The following is a 19,413-nucleotide window of genomic DNA, read 5'->3' as shown; positions in this document are numbered from 1 at the left end:
TACAAAGATGGGCTGAGAAAGTTGTGGCTCTTCAGCCTGGAGAAAAAGTGTGTGGAGACCTCATAGAAACCTTCCAGTATCTGAAGGAGCCCTACAAGGGGCCTACAAAGGTCTGCTCTTCATCAGGAACTGTAATGATGGCCAAGAGGGAATAGTTTCAGACTGAAAGAATAGGTTTAGATTAGGTATTAGGAAGAAATTCTTTTCTGTGAAGGTGGTGAGGCACTGGAACAGGTTGCCCAAAGAAGCCATGGATGCCCCATCCCAGCAGGTGTTCAAGGCCAGGTTGGATGGGGCTCTGAGGCACCTGGTCTAGTGGAAGGTGTCCCTGTCCATGGCAGGGGGTCGGAACTAGATGATATTTAAGGTCCCTTCCAAGCCATTCTATGATTCTAAGATGCCAGATAAGAGCAAGTGTGAGATCTGGTGCTGAGCAGGATATAAGCAAGACATCATCAGTATCTTTGAACCCTCTGAGAGGAGTAAATTTATTTAGAGAAAATGCTCTGATGATTTAGCAGAAGTGAAACAGAAAAATTCCCAGCTCTTCAGTACTCCCTAAAGTGACAATTTTGGGGAAGCTTTTCACATCCAGGATCTGGTAACCAATATAGTGAGCAAAAGGGAAAACATCTACCAAGGCAAACATTTTCCTCAGATGCTGAGACTATTTCAGCTGGGGTCTATTTAAAGACCTGTGTAACACATAGTACAAAAAAATGAAGTCAGCTGTCACTTGACAGCATGGGGTAAAAGCCAAAGCCTGAAAACACTGATTGATAACTAAGAAGAATACTAAAGTCTACTAAAAGAATAATCTTGAGCAAAGTCCTAGTAAATGCAACCTTGGTCCAGACAAAATCTCGTCCTTCCTGAAAATTTATGGCAGTTTCTCTGCTACATCTATATATGTGCAGCCACAGGTATTCATAAGGGAGCAAGGCTCTCAACAAGAAGCTTTTCAGTTCTTCCTGCAGTCAATACCTTGAAGTGGTTAAAAAGAGGGCTCTTCACACTTTGCAGAGACATGCACCCTTCAGGTGCAGAGTCACAGAGTCTGCTGTCAGTCTCCATCCCTGAGTTCAGACACATAGTAGATCTTCAGTGGTCCTGCTATTCTCAGCTGAAGGTTGTGGGTTAAAGCTAAATCTATCCATCTCACAATTAGAAACACATAATTATGGACACCTTTATTTGCACTTAGATTTAAGGTAGAAGCCTATATAGTACATGCAAAGAACAACTCAATAATTTTTAAAACATTTCCGCAAGGGCTATTTTCAAAATTTACTAAACATTTTTTATATAGAAATACTTAAATACTTCGATGTTACCCAGTTGCTGGACATCCAGAAAATCTATTTTTAATTGCACAGCTTGCAAAGGCTTCTATAATTTTATGCATTAACTTTTATTACCAGTTCATCTAAAACATGCAGGTAGTAAAAAAGAAAAAGAGACTACTAAATGACCAGAATGTAAACAGCCTCAGCTCTGGGCCATAAATAAACATTTTCAGAGGGTAGCTGGCCACTGACAAGTGCCACTTCTAATCACATAGTTAACACTGAAAGGGAAAATAAACCCCAACAACACAACACTTCAACATGCTGTGTATGACCTTGATTCTTACCTTTCACATACTGAGAATACTCTCTTAGCTAGATTCAATCTATTTTGTATTCACACATTGCTAGCAGAATTATTTATAATAACAGACTTCTAAGAAAACAATTTCAGGTTCTTCTTATTAGACAATTATCATTAGCTACAAAGTATCAGATGACTACAACTTCTCAGCTAGAACATTACATGCATATTCCATTTGATTTGGCATAAATGTCACATGCTCCTTCACTCACATCTTCAGCTATAATTATTAAAGTCTTAAGAACCAGTTCTCAATAAAATCTAAGGTAAAAAAAAAAATGCCACAAGCTTTCACATTTTGTGGAAGGTGAATCACATTTCAAAATATTTTAGTCTGAGGGAAGCACTGAGGTTTTTTGCGGGTCTGGTTCTTGCATATAAGAAGGTAAGTAGAACAGGAATTAAGAGTGGTATAAAAATGATATACAGAATAAAGTTTGCATTTGTCTGTTTCAGCACAAGATAAGGATGAAAGTGTTTCTGATACTTTTCTTGAATTATGCACTACACTTTGCTATTAGCCAGCATTTATTGTACAATAAGAGGGTGAAAGGACTCCCGTTTGATCTTACCTTACACCACTGCACATTAGAGGATCCCACCTTTTTCTGCTGGGCGCCTCATAGCCAGTTAATCCCAAGGCACTTCTTCAACTTGCCCATGGCACACACAGGCAGCAAAATTATGTATGTATGATGTTCTGTAGCTGGAATTGATGCCTTAGGTTTCAACTTTTATATTTTTCAAATCCTGTACTGCCTAGTGTGTAACTCTGAAGTTTCTTGTGGCCTGTTAGCTGCTGTTCTCTCATGCTGGTTAGACATAACAAGCCTCTCTAGGTTTCCACATCAAGGACACCAAGCCCCAAAACGTGTAAACTAAAAGCCTCTGAAGGGGGGGCAAACTTGGGGTAATTACATCATAAACAGAGATTATAATTGGAGAATTAATCCTGATATGCAAATGAACCAAACTTATAAAAGTGTGAAGAACCCAGGATCTAGGGTCCATCTTGAATATAGCCTTTTGACTGCCCAGGGTGTACCTTTGAAGGCTTTTCAAATAAATACCTACTTTTATTCTCTTACTCTTGTCTATTCTCTGTGTTTTAGGTGGCCACCTCAGGCATCAGAATAAATCAGTTGCACATGGAAATCTCACCTATCGACTTTTGGTTCTATAGCTTATATTTCCCTTTTTCTCCATTTGTATATAGTAGAAAGCAGATATGAACCTTTACCATAAGCTAAAGATGTGCATACACCTCTACAGTGCAGACTCTGATCATGGCTTTTACAGGGCCACTGTGAAAGGAGCCAGAATTTATCCCAGAACATAGTTCCATGTAACAATAAGCATGAAGGCACTACTGGAACAATATTACAGTGTGATAGAAAAATTTAATAACGAAGAAAGATGCTTTGATTTCTTTCAGTGATCCGTATCATTTTTCGGCATGGAGAATTCATCTGCTAAAACATTCAGCAGTACCTGGCCCGTGGATAGCAGCAGATTGCTGCTTTCTGTGCAAGAATGAGACAGCTGTAATTTCTGCTCAGTATCTGCTTCCCACTCCTATCGCACCTGCAACACCATCAGTTCTACCTGTAATGTAAGGATCTAATACACAACTCAGGAAACATTTTCTCTTTAGCTGTTGTAGGTCTGAGCTAGTCAGCTCTCAATCATTTCAAGTAAGATCTTTTTGCTGCTAGCTTTGATCTCCCTATTCTTAAGAAAGAAAAATTGAAAGTGCTGACATAAAAAGATTAGATCATATTAAACTGAATCAAAGAAAGTGTCAGCTTTACTATTTACTAGGAAAAGACCAGGAAAGCAATATCCTTACCTAAATTGGTTTTAGACAGATCTAGGAGTTGGGCAGTTCCAGTAAGAGTCAGATTCAGCTTCCAAATTTATGTGATTTCAGACCCCAGTCATTCAAATTTCACAAGGACAAGCAAGCTCAAAAGGCCCAATTCCCAATTCCTCTGCTGAAAATCGTATTATATGTCTTGCACTACCCTGGACAAAATTTATCATCTCTGGTCACGACTGAACCAAACTAGAGAAATAAGTTCTTTCCAGAAGAAAAATCCGTACAGAAATTTAATATGGAGCCATATTCAAAGTGACACTTTGTGAGTTTTGCCATTCTGTCCAGTACTACTAACACCACTCCACCCCAAACACTAAGAGTGAACTTTAAACCAAAGTATCACAATGTGATACTTTGGTTTAAAGTTCACTCTGAGTGTTTATTTTAGGTCACATCATTCTATTACTGTATAAAAATTAAAAGAGGGCCTGAAACAATCTGCTCAAAGGATGGCCAAAGCCCTTCTTTTGACTTAGGCTGTGGAATAGTCCCTTAAAAGTATGAATATCATCTCCCCAGCTTTAGTGTTGAGTATTTCAGATATTCAGTCAATTTTATAATTTTGAGCTTAATTCTAGTTTATCATTCAGGGTAAAGGGCTTACTTTCATAGTCAGAGAAATTTCCAGCTGAAATAAAGTGAAATTTTCCTAACAAGAGTCACACAAGAGAGGTATTGTTTAAAATCCTCAGCTGTGTTTGATTCCGAATCCAGAGGTGTTAAAAGAAGAGATATTTCTCCACTAATTACAAATTCAAGGATTCTTTCATCATGAATGTATAATTGACCTTTTCTGTCCAGACTCCTAGTTTAGTGATTTATTTTGATAAATAAATAAATAAATGAAACAAAAATCTTCAAAATACTTTTGTTGAAACTTGCATACTTTAGGAATGCCACAAGTTAAAGAAAGGGAAAATATCCTCTGAGACAGAACCTGGTACACTGGCACTCAATTAGATTTTGACCTTCTTCACCCATAAAGGATTGGTAGACAGACATTGTTTGCTACTTGCCTGAATTAAATTGGGTCTCCTGAGATGCATATGAAGTAATTTAAAAAAAGAAAAACACTGTTAACTGAATTTACTCAACCATCAATCTGAAGCAAACCTTATTTACTGTATTCATCTATTAAACTAATATAATCTTTCATATTTTAATCAGAAAAAAGTGACATTTAATTAGTCTTACACAGCCAAGCTTTGAAGAAGCTCCCCTATCTGAGCATTCAGCTAGGCTACCATTTTTCAGTCTCACCACAGTGAGTCGTGTATGCTTTTATGTTTCCCTTGGTCAAAGCAAACCACAGGATTGTTTTATTAATTCAACTGCCTGACACCCTTCCCCAGCAGGAATAAGGACTCTTTTTACAATTTCATACAAATCACACCTTTTGGCTCAACTGCCTCACACTGCAAGGACTGGCACCATCTCCTTTGCAAAATCCCTAAATTTCCTTGAGTACATTACATTTTTTTAAGGACTTGTGAGGGTTGAGACAGAGATATTAGTTTATAAAAACAAAACAAAACCCAAAGAAAATCAATCAGTCATAATATCAGCAATCTACAGGTGTAGCCATACCAGCAAAAAATAAAAAAAAAAGCCTGAAGCCCTTTGCAGAGCCACCACAAAAATAAAATCTACTGTGCACATGACTGCCACACCTTCCCTTCTATCGTTTTTCAGCTAAGTAAGAGCTACAGAAATGTTCTTCAGTGGAGTGGTTTCAGACTATGACTCAGAGATCCTTGGCTGCTCCTTGAACGCTCAGTTTCTTCCATCCTGAGGTGGTGTAATTAAGCAGGATACTTCAATTATGGCTTACTTCTGTATCTGCCCAAGTTTCCTGCCTCTGCCTTCTTTTTTCCTTCATGTCCCCTACTTCTTTCACACCCTGCTTTGTAAAATTGACCTTTTTTTGTTCTAATTGGGGACCTTAGAAACCTTCCACTCCTAGCCTCATGCAGAAATTAAAGATAACTGTTTTGACATCAAATATGGACATCCCATTGTGCTGTGGCATTTCTACCAGGGTGGTGGCTGTTGGGATTTAATGGTTCCGAGGTGCTTTGGATCTTCAGTAGCTTGGCAGAGTTCTGATATTATGCAGCAGGCTGTATATACCAAGCCATTCTCATGATAAAGCACTTTCATAAGCTCACTCACTCTGACCCATATGTACATGCAGAAAAAGCTTGTAAATCTTCAGGGTTTTATTTATTTTTCAAGGACTTAATTTCATCTTCATAGAAATAGGCAACCTGAATTCCTGATTTTCAAAAAAGCGTAATGGGCCAAAGTAACATGAACAAATCAAGCCTCAATAAACAGTCTTTTGAGTCAGCTTGCAAAGCCTAAAACACAAATATATATTTTTTAATATTTCATCATTGTACAGAAGGGAATTACAGCATCAGCACTGCAACATTGGCCATTTAAAATCAAATTCTTCCATCTCCAAGTGAACTTCCCTCTCCCCTGACCACCCAAAATCATATTGCAGCAATTAACTTCTAAGTCACCGGTTCTACAGTTTGTTATTTGACAGCATAGTCCAATAAAAGTGGCATGAGCTAATATCATAAGAGTTTCAAAGACTTGTTTTGGATGAGACAGTCACTTACTAAAAAAAGGAGTCATACTTTTTTTTCTCCAGGCACAATATGCAAGGACTTTTTATTCATTAAATTTTCATATTCAGCCTATACTTATTTTACACAAGTACAGGCTGAAAACTGTGGCCTTGTCTGAAGTATCTAACATAATACATATTTATTGAGAAGTTTATTGGTCACTCTCTGAAAGTTTACCTTCTTTTCCTTTAACATTCCCATTAAACAGCATTTTGTCATTCTTTTTGAAAGAAAAGGAAACAAAAAGATGAGAAAAACAAAATAGGTCATTAAAAAGGTACTTCAGAATACTTCCAGCAGCAATCCGCAGGCTTAGGGGAAAGATCATTGTCAAGTATGATTTATGGAAACTTGTTAAATTTACTTAAGATAACTGGGAGGTAGACTAAGTTAGTACACTAATAACCTCTTTAGCATAAGGCCTTATGGAATACAGTGCATTCTTTATGCAATAAAAAGGCTAATTTAGCTTGTCATAACACAGAACTGAATTAACAGGGAAGTCGAAAGGCTCTCAATTTGTGTGATTAAATAAAAATATTGGGTGATAGTCAAGCTACTGCTACCATTCAATTGTTTTTTCTTGCCTTATCATGTAAAAATTAGATATTAAGTGTGCATGCAAGAAAGTACTATAGTCAAATGAATGCAGAGCCACCACCAAAAAAAATCTACTATGCACGGATATTTCAGATCAGCCTTTTTTTTTTCCTACATTAATTAGACCATTTGTATTTTTAAATTTCAGTTACATTAAGAAAGGATTATTTTTGGCAGATTTTTGGTCTGCATATAATCAGTTTCTTGCTTAAACAAGAGCTAGTACCATTCCTTCTAGCCTACAGAGGACTACTCACCTCTGCTTCTACTATTTGTTTCTTACACACGAATTGTTCACATTTGAAAAGTTATTGCATGTAACTTGTGTGTATATATGATCAAACTCACACACACACACAGGTGTTATGTTGAAGCTGTATCCCATTCTGAGCCTAGACTGGGACATGATCATGATGAACAACAGGAGATCCTTGTGAAGAATGCGAGACTCTTTGTTGTTGGGTAGCAAAATTAATGAATACCTGTAAGAAATGATAAAAAGTAGAATTTTCAAAACAACAGTACTTGAATCCAGACTTTGGTGATATAGGTGATGATATTTTTTAGCTGCTCTTCTAAGCTTTTTTGACAAAATAATTAATAACACATGTTGAGGGAAGCCCTCTAAAAACCTGTTTTACAAATTCTAGACATAATCCCTCTTGCCCTCTCCAGCTAAGACAGGGGTTGATAGATGATAAAAGTTATGGTAAAATGAGTTACTGAGATATGAAAATTACATTTTATGCACAATCAAATGGGAAACAATGGTTTTAATTGTCTTTGAATGACACACCTAAAGAATCTGAGTCTGTTGTTTCTGCCAATAAATATCACAGATGAGGGTGCAAATGTTTCAAGGTGAAAGCATACTTCTGATTCAACAACTAATGTGCCTCCTTGAATTTTTTTGGTTTTTTTTAAACACAGATCTTACTACAGAAATACTTGTTTCAGTTTTAATCACACAACTATTTGACAGCAAGGAATGTAGAGGGAAAAAAGGCTCTTCTTTATTCAAATGATCCTCTTCATGTGCAAACAAACTTGGGGTGCATTATAAGTGTGTTTGTTACTGTGAAGAACTATTTTCCTGTTTAAAACTGACTGACAGTCAGGGAGAAGAAGCAGTGGTAGGTGTCTGAGGTGATGCATCACTGTGAAAAATGGAGACAAAGTAAACCTGAGTGAGCAATGCCTGAAGAAATAGGCTGAAATTATCTTACATGCAGTCATTCAGCGAATAGATCATTTGCAAGTAGTTAGTAGTCCAGCTCAGAGGAGAATACTTCAATAATGATTTGCACGTGGGAAAAAGGAACAAGTTCACACCATCAATCATACAAAATTAATATTTTGACTAGATGTAACTCTCAGTTTGCAGAATGAATAACAAGCAGTTGCATATGAAGATGCTGTAACACATCACGATCACCCAGAAATCCCATGCTTGCCATCAATGTGTTCTTCCTTTTCTCACAATAGGATTTCATGGTCTTTAGCAGTCAGATCTCTTCTGTCTGTGCACTTAAAATTCTCAAAGGAAAATGTTCTGAAAGTCTAAAGTTTACCACTATTTACAGAGACTGGTTCAGCCTGTTCAAGGACATTAGTAAGATCCCAGCTTTTGGATTGTGGAGGTGGCAGTTCACAGTCCCTCCTTGTCATCCAACCAGATGCATCTAAGCACAGATTATGCTTGTGCACACTACAAGTGTGTGGCTTGCTGTGATGCTTTTACTAGCTCACCTCCAGTATAAAAGCAGTGTGAGACATGGAATTACTGTGTGACCTGAGATGGCCTGGAACTGCTGGAGTATTGCATATATTCAGGTGGCTCAGCAAATGGTAGAGTATTCTACTACATCAATAAATATAATACACAGCACGTTTAGACAACAACAAAAAAAAGGCATAGTGGCTGAGAAAGTATGGGGGCTAGGAATAAAACAAAGAAAATTAATAAAATACCTGCTCTAATGTGGTTTGGCTAATGGAGTAGTGTTTGATTTGGAGAAAAGCTTTGTTATTCTCTAGGACTCTGAAGAGCTCTGCTAAGCATCCCTGACTTTGTGGTACGTGGTATTCGAGCAGATTAAGATGTTGCCCCTGAAAACAAGCAAAGATTATAAAACCAGGTAAAAGTGAATGCACATTGTGATGAAGCTGCACTTGCTTATAATCAGTCTAACTTCAGTAGGCTCTCATTGCAGATTAATATGGAAAATATGAGCTTTTAAAAGAGAACATATTTTGTCTACATTCATAGCACAAAGAACAGTTCATACTGAGAGCACAGATTTTGTGTGTATTCTGAAGTGACAGCTTGTTAATCTCATAAAAGAAATAAAACTTTAGGGAAATTTTAATCCAACAGACTAGTGCTGCTACGATGCAGTCTGGGAAAAGGCTGAGCATATACAGACACACAGCTGTCTGAGCTCAATACAGACTCATAAACATATACACAAAGATGTTCATATCTAAGATAGATATTGCTTTTCATGATTCTTTTCCTAAGCACAGTTAAAGACTTTGAGAGTATTTATGGAAATGTAATTGCTACATGTCTTTTATAAGGCTTTGTATTAAATCAAAGAATCTCAGTAAAGGCTGAGACTTATCAAATCTGGACCTTATCAGAAAGTAATCAAAGCAAATACTCTCAGTGAGTACACTATAGTCCTACTTCAGGTGAATACAAATTTGAGTTCAACTTCATCAATAATAAAAGCAAAAGGAAATTTCCACTCAGAGAAAAGGCCTTTCTATTTATGTTGCCTAAATGCCTGTATGGCATCACAAGTCCAATTTTTATGAAATGCCTAATAGAAAAATAAAAGGGATATTTATATGTACTTTATATCCAAACATGTAAATATCCAAACATGTACATACTGTTCTTACCAGCCCCAAATTAATCCTGCCATATACTACAACAAGGAGTTTTATCTGTACCTTAAACCGTGTTCCGGGAAAGTGCAGTTGTAGACAATCCAAAATCATTCTTCCATAACTTATTTCTTTGCTAAGCCAAACCTTGACAGAATAACCATCTCCAAACCTGGGAATGAGACACAGAAACATAAATCCAAGAAGATGCCATGAAGACAAGAAGAACATTTGGTTCAATTGATTTTCCTGTGATTATATCAAATATCATGTATGCCTACTGCATTATCGTTGTGATTTTACTATTATACTATTGACCTACAGAATTCCAATGAAAAAGTTGTTAAATTAATGATAACAGAGACAAAAAATGTGTTATGCCTAATTTTAGTTACTACAGTGTGTTTCACTATCCAATATACCAGATGTTAAGTTACTTAAGGTACTTCTGTTAAGTAAACTATGCTTTAATTGCTTTGTTGCTTTGAGTGGTCAGTATAAAGCTATGAAGATTACCAAACATATACAGAAAAAGAAAAAAAAATCCTTTGACTTTTCTAATGAGAAAAATGGGTGTGTATCACTATTTTTCAATCTGTTAACAAAACTGTGTGTCCAAAAGCAAATTTCAGCAGTGTGAGTACAACGGTGTTTTACAGATATGCAAAGGCAAGTGTAGGGATATTTAGGGATACAGCAAAGTTAACAAATTTTCTTTGGCTCTATGACCATTCAATCTCTCTCAGAATAATTTAAGAAATTAACTTCTCTTTCTCAACACAAATGTGATAAAAGTTAAGTACAGGCAATCTAACCAACACTATCTTTTTTATTAGCTTTACTCACTGCTGATAGTTATTTGGGAAAGTTGCAATAAACCAGTGAACATTGAAATGACAACCGTGTTCTCATGCACATTTCTTAAGCAATGGACGTTGTGCTGCACCAGTCCCCAGACTGGGGTGCATGGGCAGAGCTGAGTAGAGGCATGGAGCAAAAAAGGGTTGTGCTGCACCCTTTCCCTCCTTTGCAGCTACATGTCCTCCTTCCTTTGGGCTCTCCTTCTTGGTTAATTGCTAGGGAAAAACACCAGCAGGAGCCACATCAGAAGAGCTTTCCACTGCCCCTGCTGTTCCCTGTTGCCAGTGAGCAATGGAAAGGCAGAGCTGAATGGGGGACAGGGAGCTTGGGCAGCACTGCCCATGTCCCCCCAGAAACCTGTCACTTCCTCTGTCTTCCCACTGACCACCACTCCCACATCCTTCATTCCAGCATAACTCCCTTTTCTTCATTCTCCAGTGTCTCAATCACTCATTGCCAAATCTTTTAGTCCAGTGGTTTGGTTCCTAATGATTACCTCTGTAATACACCCTTGTGCCAAAACCCTCCTCTACTGTGTCTTTCCTGTGTACAACTCATGATTCAGGGCAGCAGCTGGGTTAATTGGGTCTGACTGGTGAGAGGCACATTTTCATGTCATCAAAGCAGAGGATATATCACAGCACACTCTACAATGTTGCCCTATTCCAATACATAAAAGAATGTCTACAGATTATCAATCAAAAGGTAATAAAAGATAGAAAGAACTATTTTGAGATATATGCCCAGTTAAACCAGTGCATAAGTGACTCCCAGCAAAATATTCCACATGAAACACCACATGTTTCTCACCTATAAGCAATGTAAGGGCTTTAACTTTTATTTTGCATTGGGTCAGAACCTCTGTTGTTATAAGGGAATAGTCTGGATTTATTTAAGAGCACTGCAAGTTTCCACAATGAAAAAAAATAGACTGCAGTTTTATTTTATTGAGAATTTCACATGAATTCAAAATACAATTTCCAAGGATCTCAAAGAAAATCCCAATTTTTTGTGTAGCATAAAACAGTGGCAGCTTCTGCATAAAAATGAAAAGCCCTATTACAGATAAATGGGTGTAGAGTTTTTTAGCCTTTGGTTGGTTTGTGGGTTTTTTTGTGGGTTGTTTTTTTTGTTGTTGGGTTTTTTTCTTTGGTTGGGTTTTGGCTTATTTCTTATTGTAGTCAAATGCAACCACTGAACTGCTTCAAATGGAGTAAGAAACATCCTGATGCAGTGTCCTATCTGTTGGCTCCTGAAGGATGTTTCATGAACTAAATTGTATTGAGTCCAGACTGCAGGGTACTAAATATTTACTGGACAGTGTAGCCTGACAAATGAACAGTGCTGATACACCAAAGAGATCTAGAATTAGGTGGAATCCAAAGCAGAGTCTGGCAGATTTGCTTTGCAATGATTTACTGATACTTAAATAGATCTCTAATTAAATGTTTTAAATGCATAGCATCATCCCTGAAAAAAATACATGTGACAATAAAAAAAGTTGTTACAAAGATGGATATAGTTAACAAGGGTATTCAATTTAGTTGACAGCTAACCTGAGGCAACATTTTACAAGAGATCATTGATTCTGATCAGTTTTTTGGCATTTCTATACAACGACCATTGAATTACAGTCTGAAAAATGCTGGCTTATGGAGACATTCAACAGTCTCATAAAATGAAATTGCTGTATGCAATGAAGTTTCCAAAGAAAATGAATCAAAATTCTGATTAGCAAAGACAGAGGAGTCTGTGCAACTTTGGTTTAGTTCTAAACTGTGAGTGGCATAAACACCAGCATGGCACCAATAAAAAGCTTTAAAAGATTTTCTTCTTTTGGCTAGTCAAATTATGATGCTTTTATACCTTGATTTTATAATTCATTTTAGTACAAGAGCTCCCCATATAGAGTAAGCTGATCAGCAATAAACATTTCCCCATGCTATAATCAGCAAGCTGCTTTCAGCAGTGCACTGAGGCAATGGAAATTGAGTTGACCATTTTTTCACTTTGTTTTCCTGTCTGATTCAGCCAATATAATTAATTCAGAAACCCAAAGTGGAATTACAAAGAAAAGCACAATCTGGTTTGATTAGCACTGTTAGGATCAAACCTTTAGCACCTGATAGTTCAAGACCTAAAGAGGAAGACATTATCATTAGAATGGCCTAAGTTGAGCCAGCACACTCATTCAGCAGCCATCTGCTGCAAAACAATCTTCATCTCTTCAAAGCTATTCAACAGAGAACGTATTTTGCACTGCCCTATAACTTTAACAACACCTGAATTTTTATCTGTGTATAAACAAACACACAAAACCACATATTCTGACAGAATAAAATCTTTTTCTTCTTTCTATCCTTCCTCAGTCAAACTAGTAGTTCACACTTCACTTTCACCTCATTAGTCGTTCTGGGAGTATAACTTATTGAGTGTTTTCTGTTAAAATGCCATCATGAGTCTAAAAATAAAATATAAATTCCCAAACTGACTGTAAACAAATTAACTTGACTATTTAACAACAGCATCAGCTGCAGAAGCAGGAGCTTAGCAAGAACTACAAGAACTCCACACTTTTAATTTGCACAGGTTCTCAAGGTATCTGAGCAGGTCAGATAACAGGGGAGCAAAAGGAATGGAAATATTTCCATACCAGGAATTACTAAATAGCCTAAACTTTTCATCATGAAAGAAAGACGATGAGGTGGTTGAAGGGTATTTTCAGGGAGCTCAGAATCATGACTAAGCAATGTAAGTAAGAAATAATTCTTCACTCGTGTTTCTCATGCAAGAGCAGGGGACATTGAGTTAAACTATAGGAAATGCAATGCCAAGTCTTCCTGACAATATGTAGGAAAACTGTACAACTCATTGACATGGGATGTGCTAAATGTCAGAACTTGACATGAGTTGAATAAGAGACCAGAAAAACTCATGGTGGAGATCCACTAAAATCACCTCTGACTTAGGAAGCCTCTAAAAAAGAAACTGCTGAAGGTGGTTAAGTAATGTAGTAAAGTAACTTCATGTGCCTATATTGTTCTTGTACTTTTCCCTCTTGACCACTTTCAGAGAGAGAATATTGTACTAACAGGTGTTTGATCTGACCTCAGGTTTCTTTTTGTATAAATATCACCAAGAGGAGGTCAGCCTGGGTGAATAACACAAATGGCTCCTCAGTTCTCAGAAAGGTTTTGCAGCCCCACAGCCAGCAGCAAAAAATAGATTATGTAAATCGACTTCAGATATGTGTCTACACAAGCTCCAGTCACACACTGGAATAAAGTGTAACCAAATCTATACTGATGAGAAAGTCCCCTGCATGCTTTCCTGGTGCTCTTTTAAACTTGCAATGGCAATGGAAGTGGATTTAGTGGCCCAAAGGCTGAAAATTCTCATGAATATCAAGGAGAGGAGTTGGCACTTGGGGCAGAGCAGCTTCTCAGTGTTCCCTTCTGCCCATTCCTTGGAGGTCCTGGTTCAGAGGTTTGAATGGAGACAAGAGTCTTGTCCTTGTGAAACACAGCTGAGCCTGCACGTGGTCACAAGGAGTCCCTAGAGGAATTAACCCAATGAGATTTTTAAGCTTGACTCATGAAAACCTGTTTTATGTGAAGAATGAAAAAGAAAGTACACTATCAGCAGACTTTTATTTGCTTAAAAAAAAAAAAAAAAAGGCAAAACAACAACTGTGTTTTCATTTAAAAGCCTTAGGAGTTTGCTTGTCTACAAATCAACTAAACCAAACCTTGAAATCACTGTTTCAAGTAACAGCAGGTCCAGAATAAACAGCTCATCAAATCACACTCTTCCCAAACCCTATTTACCAACTCTTCTCTCCCCTCAGTAAAATTTGCTGAATGTAACCTCAGGAAATGAAGAACTTGGCCTCATTTTCTAAACTTTGAGGAATAAGAAAAGCATCTAATCACCCATATACTTCTTTTTCCACTAATCAAAGAGTACATTTCCTGGAGAATGTTGTGCTATATATATATATACATCAAAAAATTACAGCTCCCAGAAAGTTTACTGATGGAAATAGAGTGTGCATACTTTGTGTATGCACTAGTTTGATCAAAAGATTGCTTCAAAATGACATTATTGGATAACAAAATAAAAATAGTAAAGAGAACATTGGCACTTAATGTCTGCAAGGAACTGCATCTTTTAGAATATATGCCATAAATCAAAGAGAGGGAATAATTTTCTACTGTGCTGTTTATCCCTCTGCTTTGGTTTACATTCATTTGCACCCAGATATAGTTCTACTTTCTCTAAGTGAAAAGAATCATGGAATCATTTAAGCTGAAATAGGCCTCATCTAGGCAAGATAACTTAGTTACGCCGGTATAATTGCTGAAGCACAGAATACATATCCAGGTCATTCCTCTCACAGCCTTAGACACAAGTACAATTTACAAACAGAACAAATCTTGAACAACATTGAAAACAAAACACTTTGAAAAACATTTAAGAAAAAAGAAAATAAAATTGAAATAAAATTATTAAAACAAAGACATCACAACTCAAGATCATTTAAAAATCACACAATGTATTTAATTATTTTGTCTATTAAGAAACAAGCAAAGACAATATCAAGGAAGGAGAAAAGGTTATTAATTTTTAAGAACTTGGGATTTTTTTTTAAAAAATGCTAAAGTCAAATGCAAATACCCTGTCACTTGTAAAATGTGATTTCCTTCTGCATTTATTCAGAACCTCAGCATTGCTGAACAGATAAACTTGGTTAGATGCAAACAAACAGACATAAATAAATTATAAAACTTCTCTTCCATGTAGTATTCATAGAGTTTGTTTCATTATTTTTTAAGTCATCATGATTTTTCCAGGGTAACAATAGAAACACAAAAACAGTTATTAAAATGATGACTAACACTCGTTCAGGTATATTGTACATGCACTATTTGTTCACACACACTCCAGGCTTTCATATCAAACCATCTAAAGTTAATTTCTGTATTCAGCAATATAATTTTCATAACAGTGACAGCCCCAGATTATGAGAAGTGCAGGGTACAACTTTGCCTTGCTCTCTGTGTGCTTGTCAATTCTTAGGTGTGATTTCCAACTATGTGGTGAAACCCTGAAAAAATCTTGTTAATTGTTTATACATGTGCACACACAAAATCTCTCTGTATTTGAGGTTGTTTATCTGCACATACTGGCAAGTATCAGGGATTTTTTATTCTTGCATTATTTATATATTTTATTCCCAGAGAAACAGGAGCAGAAGTGCTGTAACCCTGTGCAAAGGTACAGCCTACAAAGAACCCAAACTGTTCCTAAAAGCACCTTCTGGGACTCAACAGTGAAAAAGGCAGGAGTAAATAACATTATCATTGTGTTTCTATGACTGGGTTTGGGTGTACTGTTCTTTAATAACATAATAATCAGGGTATTACACACTAAAATATCTATTAAAAAGATTTTATCAACACCTCAAGGTCAAATCTCAAGCTAAAAAGTGTTTAATGTAGACAAGATGTAAAATAAAATTTAAACCACAGTTATACTAGCTTTATGTAATAAACTTTAATTACATCATCACATAACACCTTGTCATGAAATCCCTATCATGAATGCCTTACAAGATACCCTGGATGTACCTGCTCAGAGAAATGCCTTTATTTACTGCAATGCCTAGAAAACATTGCAAATAAGACAGCAGATTGATCAGAAAAGGAAAGAAAAAGGGAAGAAAGTGCTTCCCAGCTCTGGAAATGCCCTGGGGAACAGAATCTTACCCTTTCATCCTCATACACCTGTGTGGTCTGTGGTAACTCACTTAGACCACATCTTTCTTTATTGCTTTCCTGTCTTGTTCAGGGCCCACCTGGAGACAAATGGCTCCAGTTGGCCAGAGGAATTCACGGTGCCTTCTGGAACACCCACAGCTACAGCTGAAGTTAACAGGAGTTTTGCTTTAAATGCAATGCTGAACAAATGTAAAATATTTAGTTATAAAGTGCTCAGATAAACTACCCAAACCCTTTTAACTTTAGCACCAGTCTTTGGTTACTCATCTATAAAAAGGGAATAATTATTTCAAATTAAGTTTCCAAGAAGTGCTGTGGAAAACAAAGATGTTGATGTTTTTGAGCCCTGCTCCAATAAATGCTGATAATACTGTATTTAAGGACAGGTTTGAAAAACTTCTAGTAGAACACATACTAGTGAAAGAGGAGAATATGAAATCTTAATTAGCTGCTTCTGATTTAATGAACAGGTATAGAGATACAATGCAGCATCCTGTGGAAAACGTAGTACAAAATGACCAAAATAAGCATTCTAATGCACATGTGCAGTAGGGCTGAATAAATATTGCACAAAGTTTTAGGAGAGTCAAAAGATATTTTTCATTTCTGAACTCTCAATCTGTGTGTTTTTTAAGAGCTCTTTTCTTCAAACTTTCCTCTGGAAAGATAAACGAATAGCTATATTACATGATTACACATCCACTGCCTAAAGACATTTTTCATGTACAAGAGGAAGGTGTTTTCGAGTCAAGAAGAGTGAAAATTATATTAATTTCTATATCTTATAGCATGTAAGAAACTTATTGATAGTATTTCAATTAGTAACACTGTGTCCACAGAAGGCTGAAATATTGATGAGGACTTTAATTTTAATCATTTCTTTTCCATTTAAGAAATCTACATGTGTGAGTTTGAGGAAAGCAATAAAATATTCTCAATCAACCTTTAAAAAAAAAAAGATAAAGTATAAGTAGTCTGCCAACATATTTTCCATTATAACCCAGCTATAGCAAATGAATTAATTGTTGGGTAATTTAATCGGATGGCTTGCTGATAAAATCTGAGCAACGACTTGACGTCCAGCACCTGACAAATTGGTATGGGTTTTTCTGATATGAGAAGTCTGTCCAGATGGCCCTGGAATGAAGGATAATATTCAAAATGTTGCTCCCAGAGAATTGGCCAGCTGCATCTAACATGAAAATGCTTCTGTAACATTTTTTAAAAAAGCATTAGGTATAATGGAGAATACTGGAGAGAGCGTTTAAATGTAATCCATTCACAATTTAGCATAATTGACTCTGTTGGCAGGAACTGTCTGAAATTAGGCTTTAACAGGCACAACTGTTAACACATCAATCTCAGACAAACTACATCTAGAATTAAGAGGTTAACTTTTTGAAAATTGCCCTTCAGTTTGTTCTTCTACCTAATACATTTCTTGATATTACTTAGAAATGTGCCACCTGCAACAAAAAGCCTTTCTAAAGAAGTCTTACCCTTATTATTCTGCTGATAAACATCTGCAGGTACTTTAAATCTGTTTAAACATATATAAATATAGTCAAGGTTCAGCAGCTGGGAGCAGAAACCCAAACACAGACTTTTGTAGCAAGAAGATATTTTTGGATGAGCATTTCGTAACAGGCTTGCAGAAGGGTTGGAAAAATGGAACAAGTCTCACACATTAGAAGCAGCATCACTTTTTATATCCCTATGAAGCTTTTATGTTTCACATTAGCATCTTCCTGGAGTTCACCCATACCCTTCATAGCAGAATTTTGTCCTGCCATCTGACAAAGCTGTACTCAGTCCAGGATTATGATCTTTCACATCTGCCAAGGGCTGAAAGTATAGCCAGAGAGAAAGAGCTGAATTCTTGAACTTCCCACAACTGCAAAGAAGCAAATTTAACACGGCTCCAAGGAAGACCCATTAAACCTTCATCACATATCCATCAAAAAGATGATCATAATCTTGACTCTATAGACTGGAATGGTACTAAAGAATAAAGAAACAAAACAATTTTGAGGACTTCCATCAAGACAGACAGAATTCAACAAGAAGGGAAAAAAGAATGTTATTTTAGTATATGTGCCTACATTTAGAAGAGGAAAATATTCTTGAGACATACTAATAGAATCACCTGTAATATCAAAATATGCTTCTATTATTATTTCTTACAGTACTGGATTTATTCTTTCACTAAAAAAAAAGCTGCATGAAAGTTTTCTTTGGTTTAAGTATTCATATAGAGGTTAGATTTCTCTTCTTGTAATTTTCAAAGCCAGATCAGGATACTTGTTGTCGCTTTTAAAATATTTGTTCAATTTGATTTGTAGAAACAAATTGAAAACAGACTAAAGGGTATCAAGAGCTGCTTATAAGTAAGAACAATTTTTTAAAAAACAAGCTGTAGAATCTAAGAAACCATGATAATCTACAACTATCACCCCATTAATTTATTTTAGTATCATTCTTCCCTGTTAATATGAATTTTTATATTACTAGCTTAATTCATTCACACACAGCATGAAGAAAAGATCATCCAAAAAACCAGATTTTTAGGGTATCACTAATTAAATGCAATCAGATGCAACAAAATCAGGATTTTTTATGCTTTCCTTATATTGCTTCATGGAATATTTTTTTTAAACAAAATGTAAGATGTGATGGGTTTTTTACGGTGATGTGGTGCATGGGACAAATATACTAAACAGTGCTAATTGCAGGAAAACACTGAAACACTAGGAGAAGACTGGTGCTTATATCAATGGAGGTGGCTGTTAAGGAAAACATTTTTCTGCAGGTAGATATTTCCTAATAGCAACTTAGATATACTAATCCTTATAGTCTACCACTTTAGAAGAAACAGTGTTTTGCTCTGTATGGCAATGGGAATGATAGGGCTATTAAATCATAGGGAGGGAAGGAAAATGGGAAGGAAGGAATCACTCAATACTCTTCCAAGTCCAGGAAGTTTTTCAGGATGTTCACAGGTGGAGCAGAAAGTGAAAATTTTAAAATAATTTAAAGCTTAATTCTTTGGAATTCTGCTTCTCTACTCCTTCCCCATCTCATGTAGATGCAGGAGTCCTCCATATGGTAACAT

General features: G+C 36.3%; 1 protein-coding gene across 1 annotated transcript in view; it reads right to left on the bottom strand.

Annotated features, from left to right (window-relative positions):
* Positions 1–459: 459 nt before the first annotated feature.
* ABCA13 (ATP binding cassette subfamily A member 13) overlaps positions 460–19,413 on the bottom strand; it is a 180,881-nt gene continuing 161,927 nt past the window's right edge. The window contains exons 53-55 of the mRNA XM_032118439.1: positions 9,727–9,832; positions 8,740–8,877; positions 460–7,250 (exon numbers count right to left, since the gene is read on the bottom strand). Coding sequence (XP_031974330.1) covers positions 7,161–7,250; positions 8,740–8,877; positions 9,727–9,832 — 334 coding nt within the window. The 3' untranslated portion in view covers positions 460–7,160. The remainder of the gene's footprint in view (positions 7,251–8,739; positions 8,878–9,726; positions 9,833–19,413) is intronic.

The sequence above is a fragment of the Corvus moneduloides genome, chromosome 1, assembly GCF_009650955.1.
Source record: "Corvus moneduloides isolate bCorMon1 chromosome 1, bCorMon1.pri, whole genome shotgun sequence".
In the NCBI taxonomy this organism is placed as follows: domain Eukaryota; kingdom Metazoa; phylum Chordata; class Aves; order Passeriformes; family Corvidae; genus Corvus; species Corvus moneduloides.
Note: the sequence above shows the minus strand (reverse complement) of the source record. Positions and strands in the feature narration are given on the sequence as shown.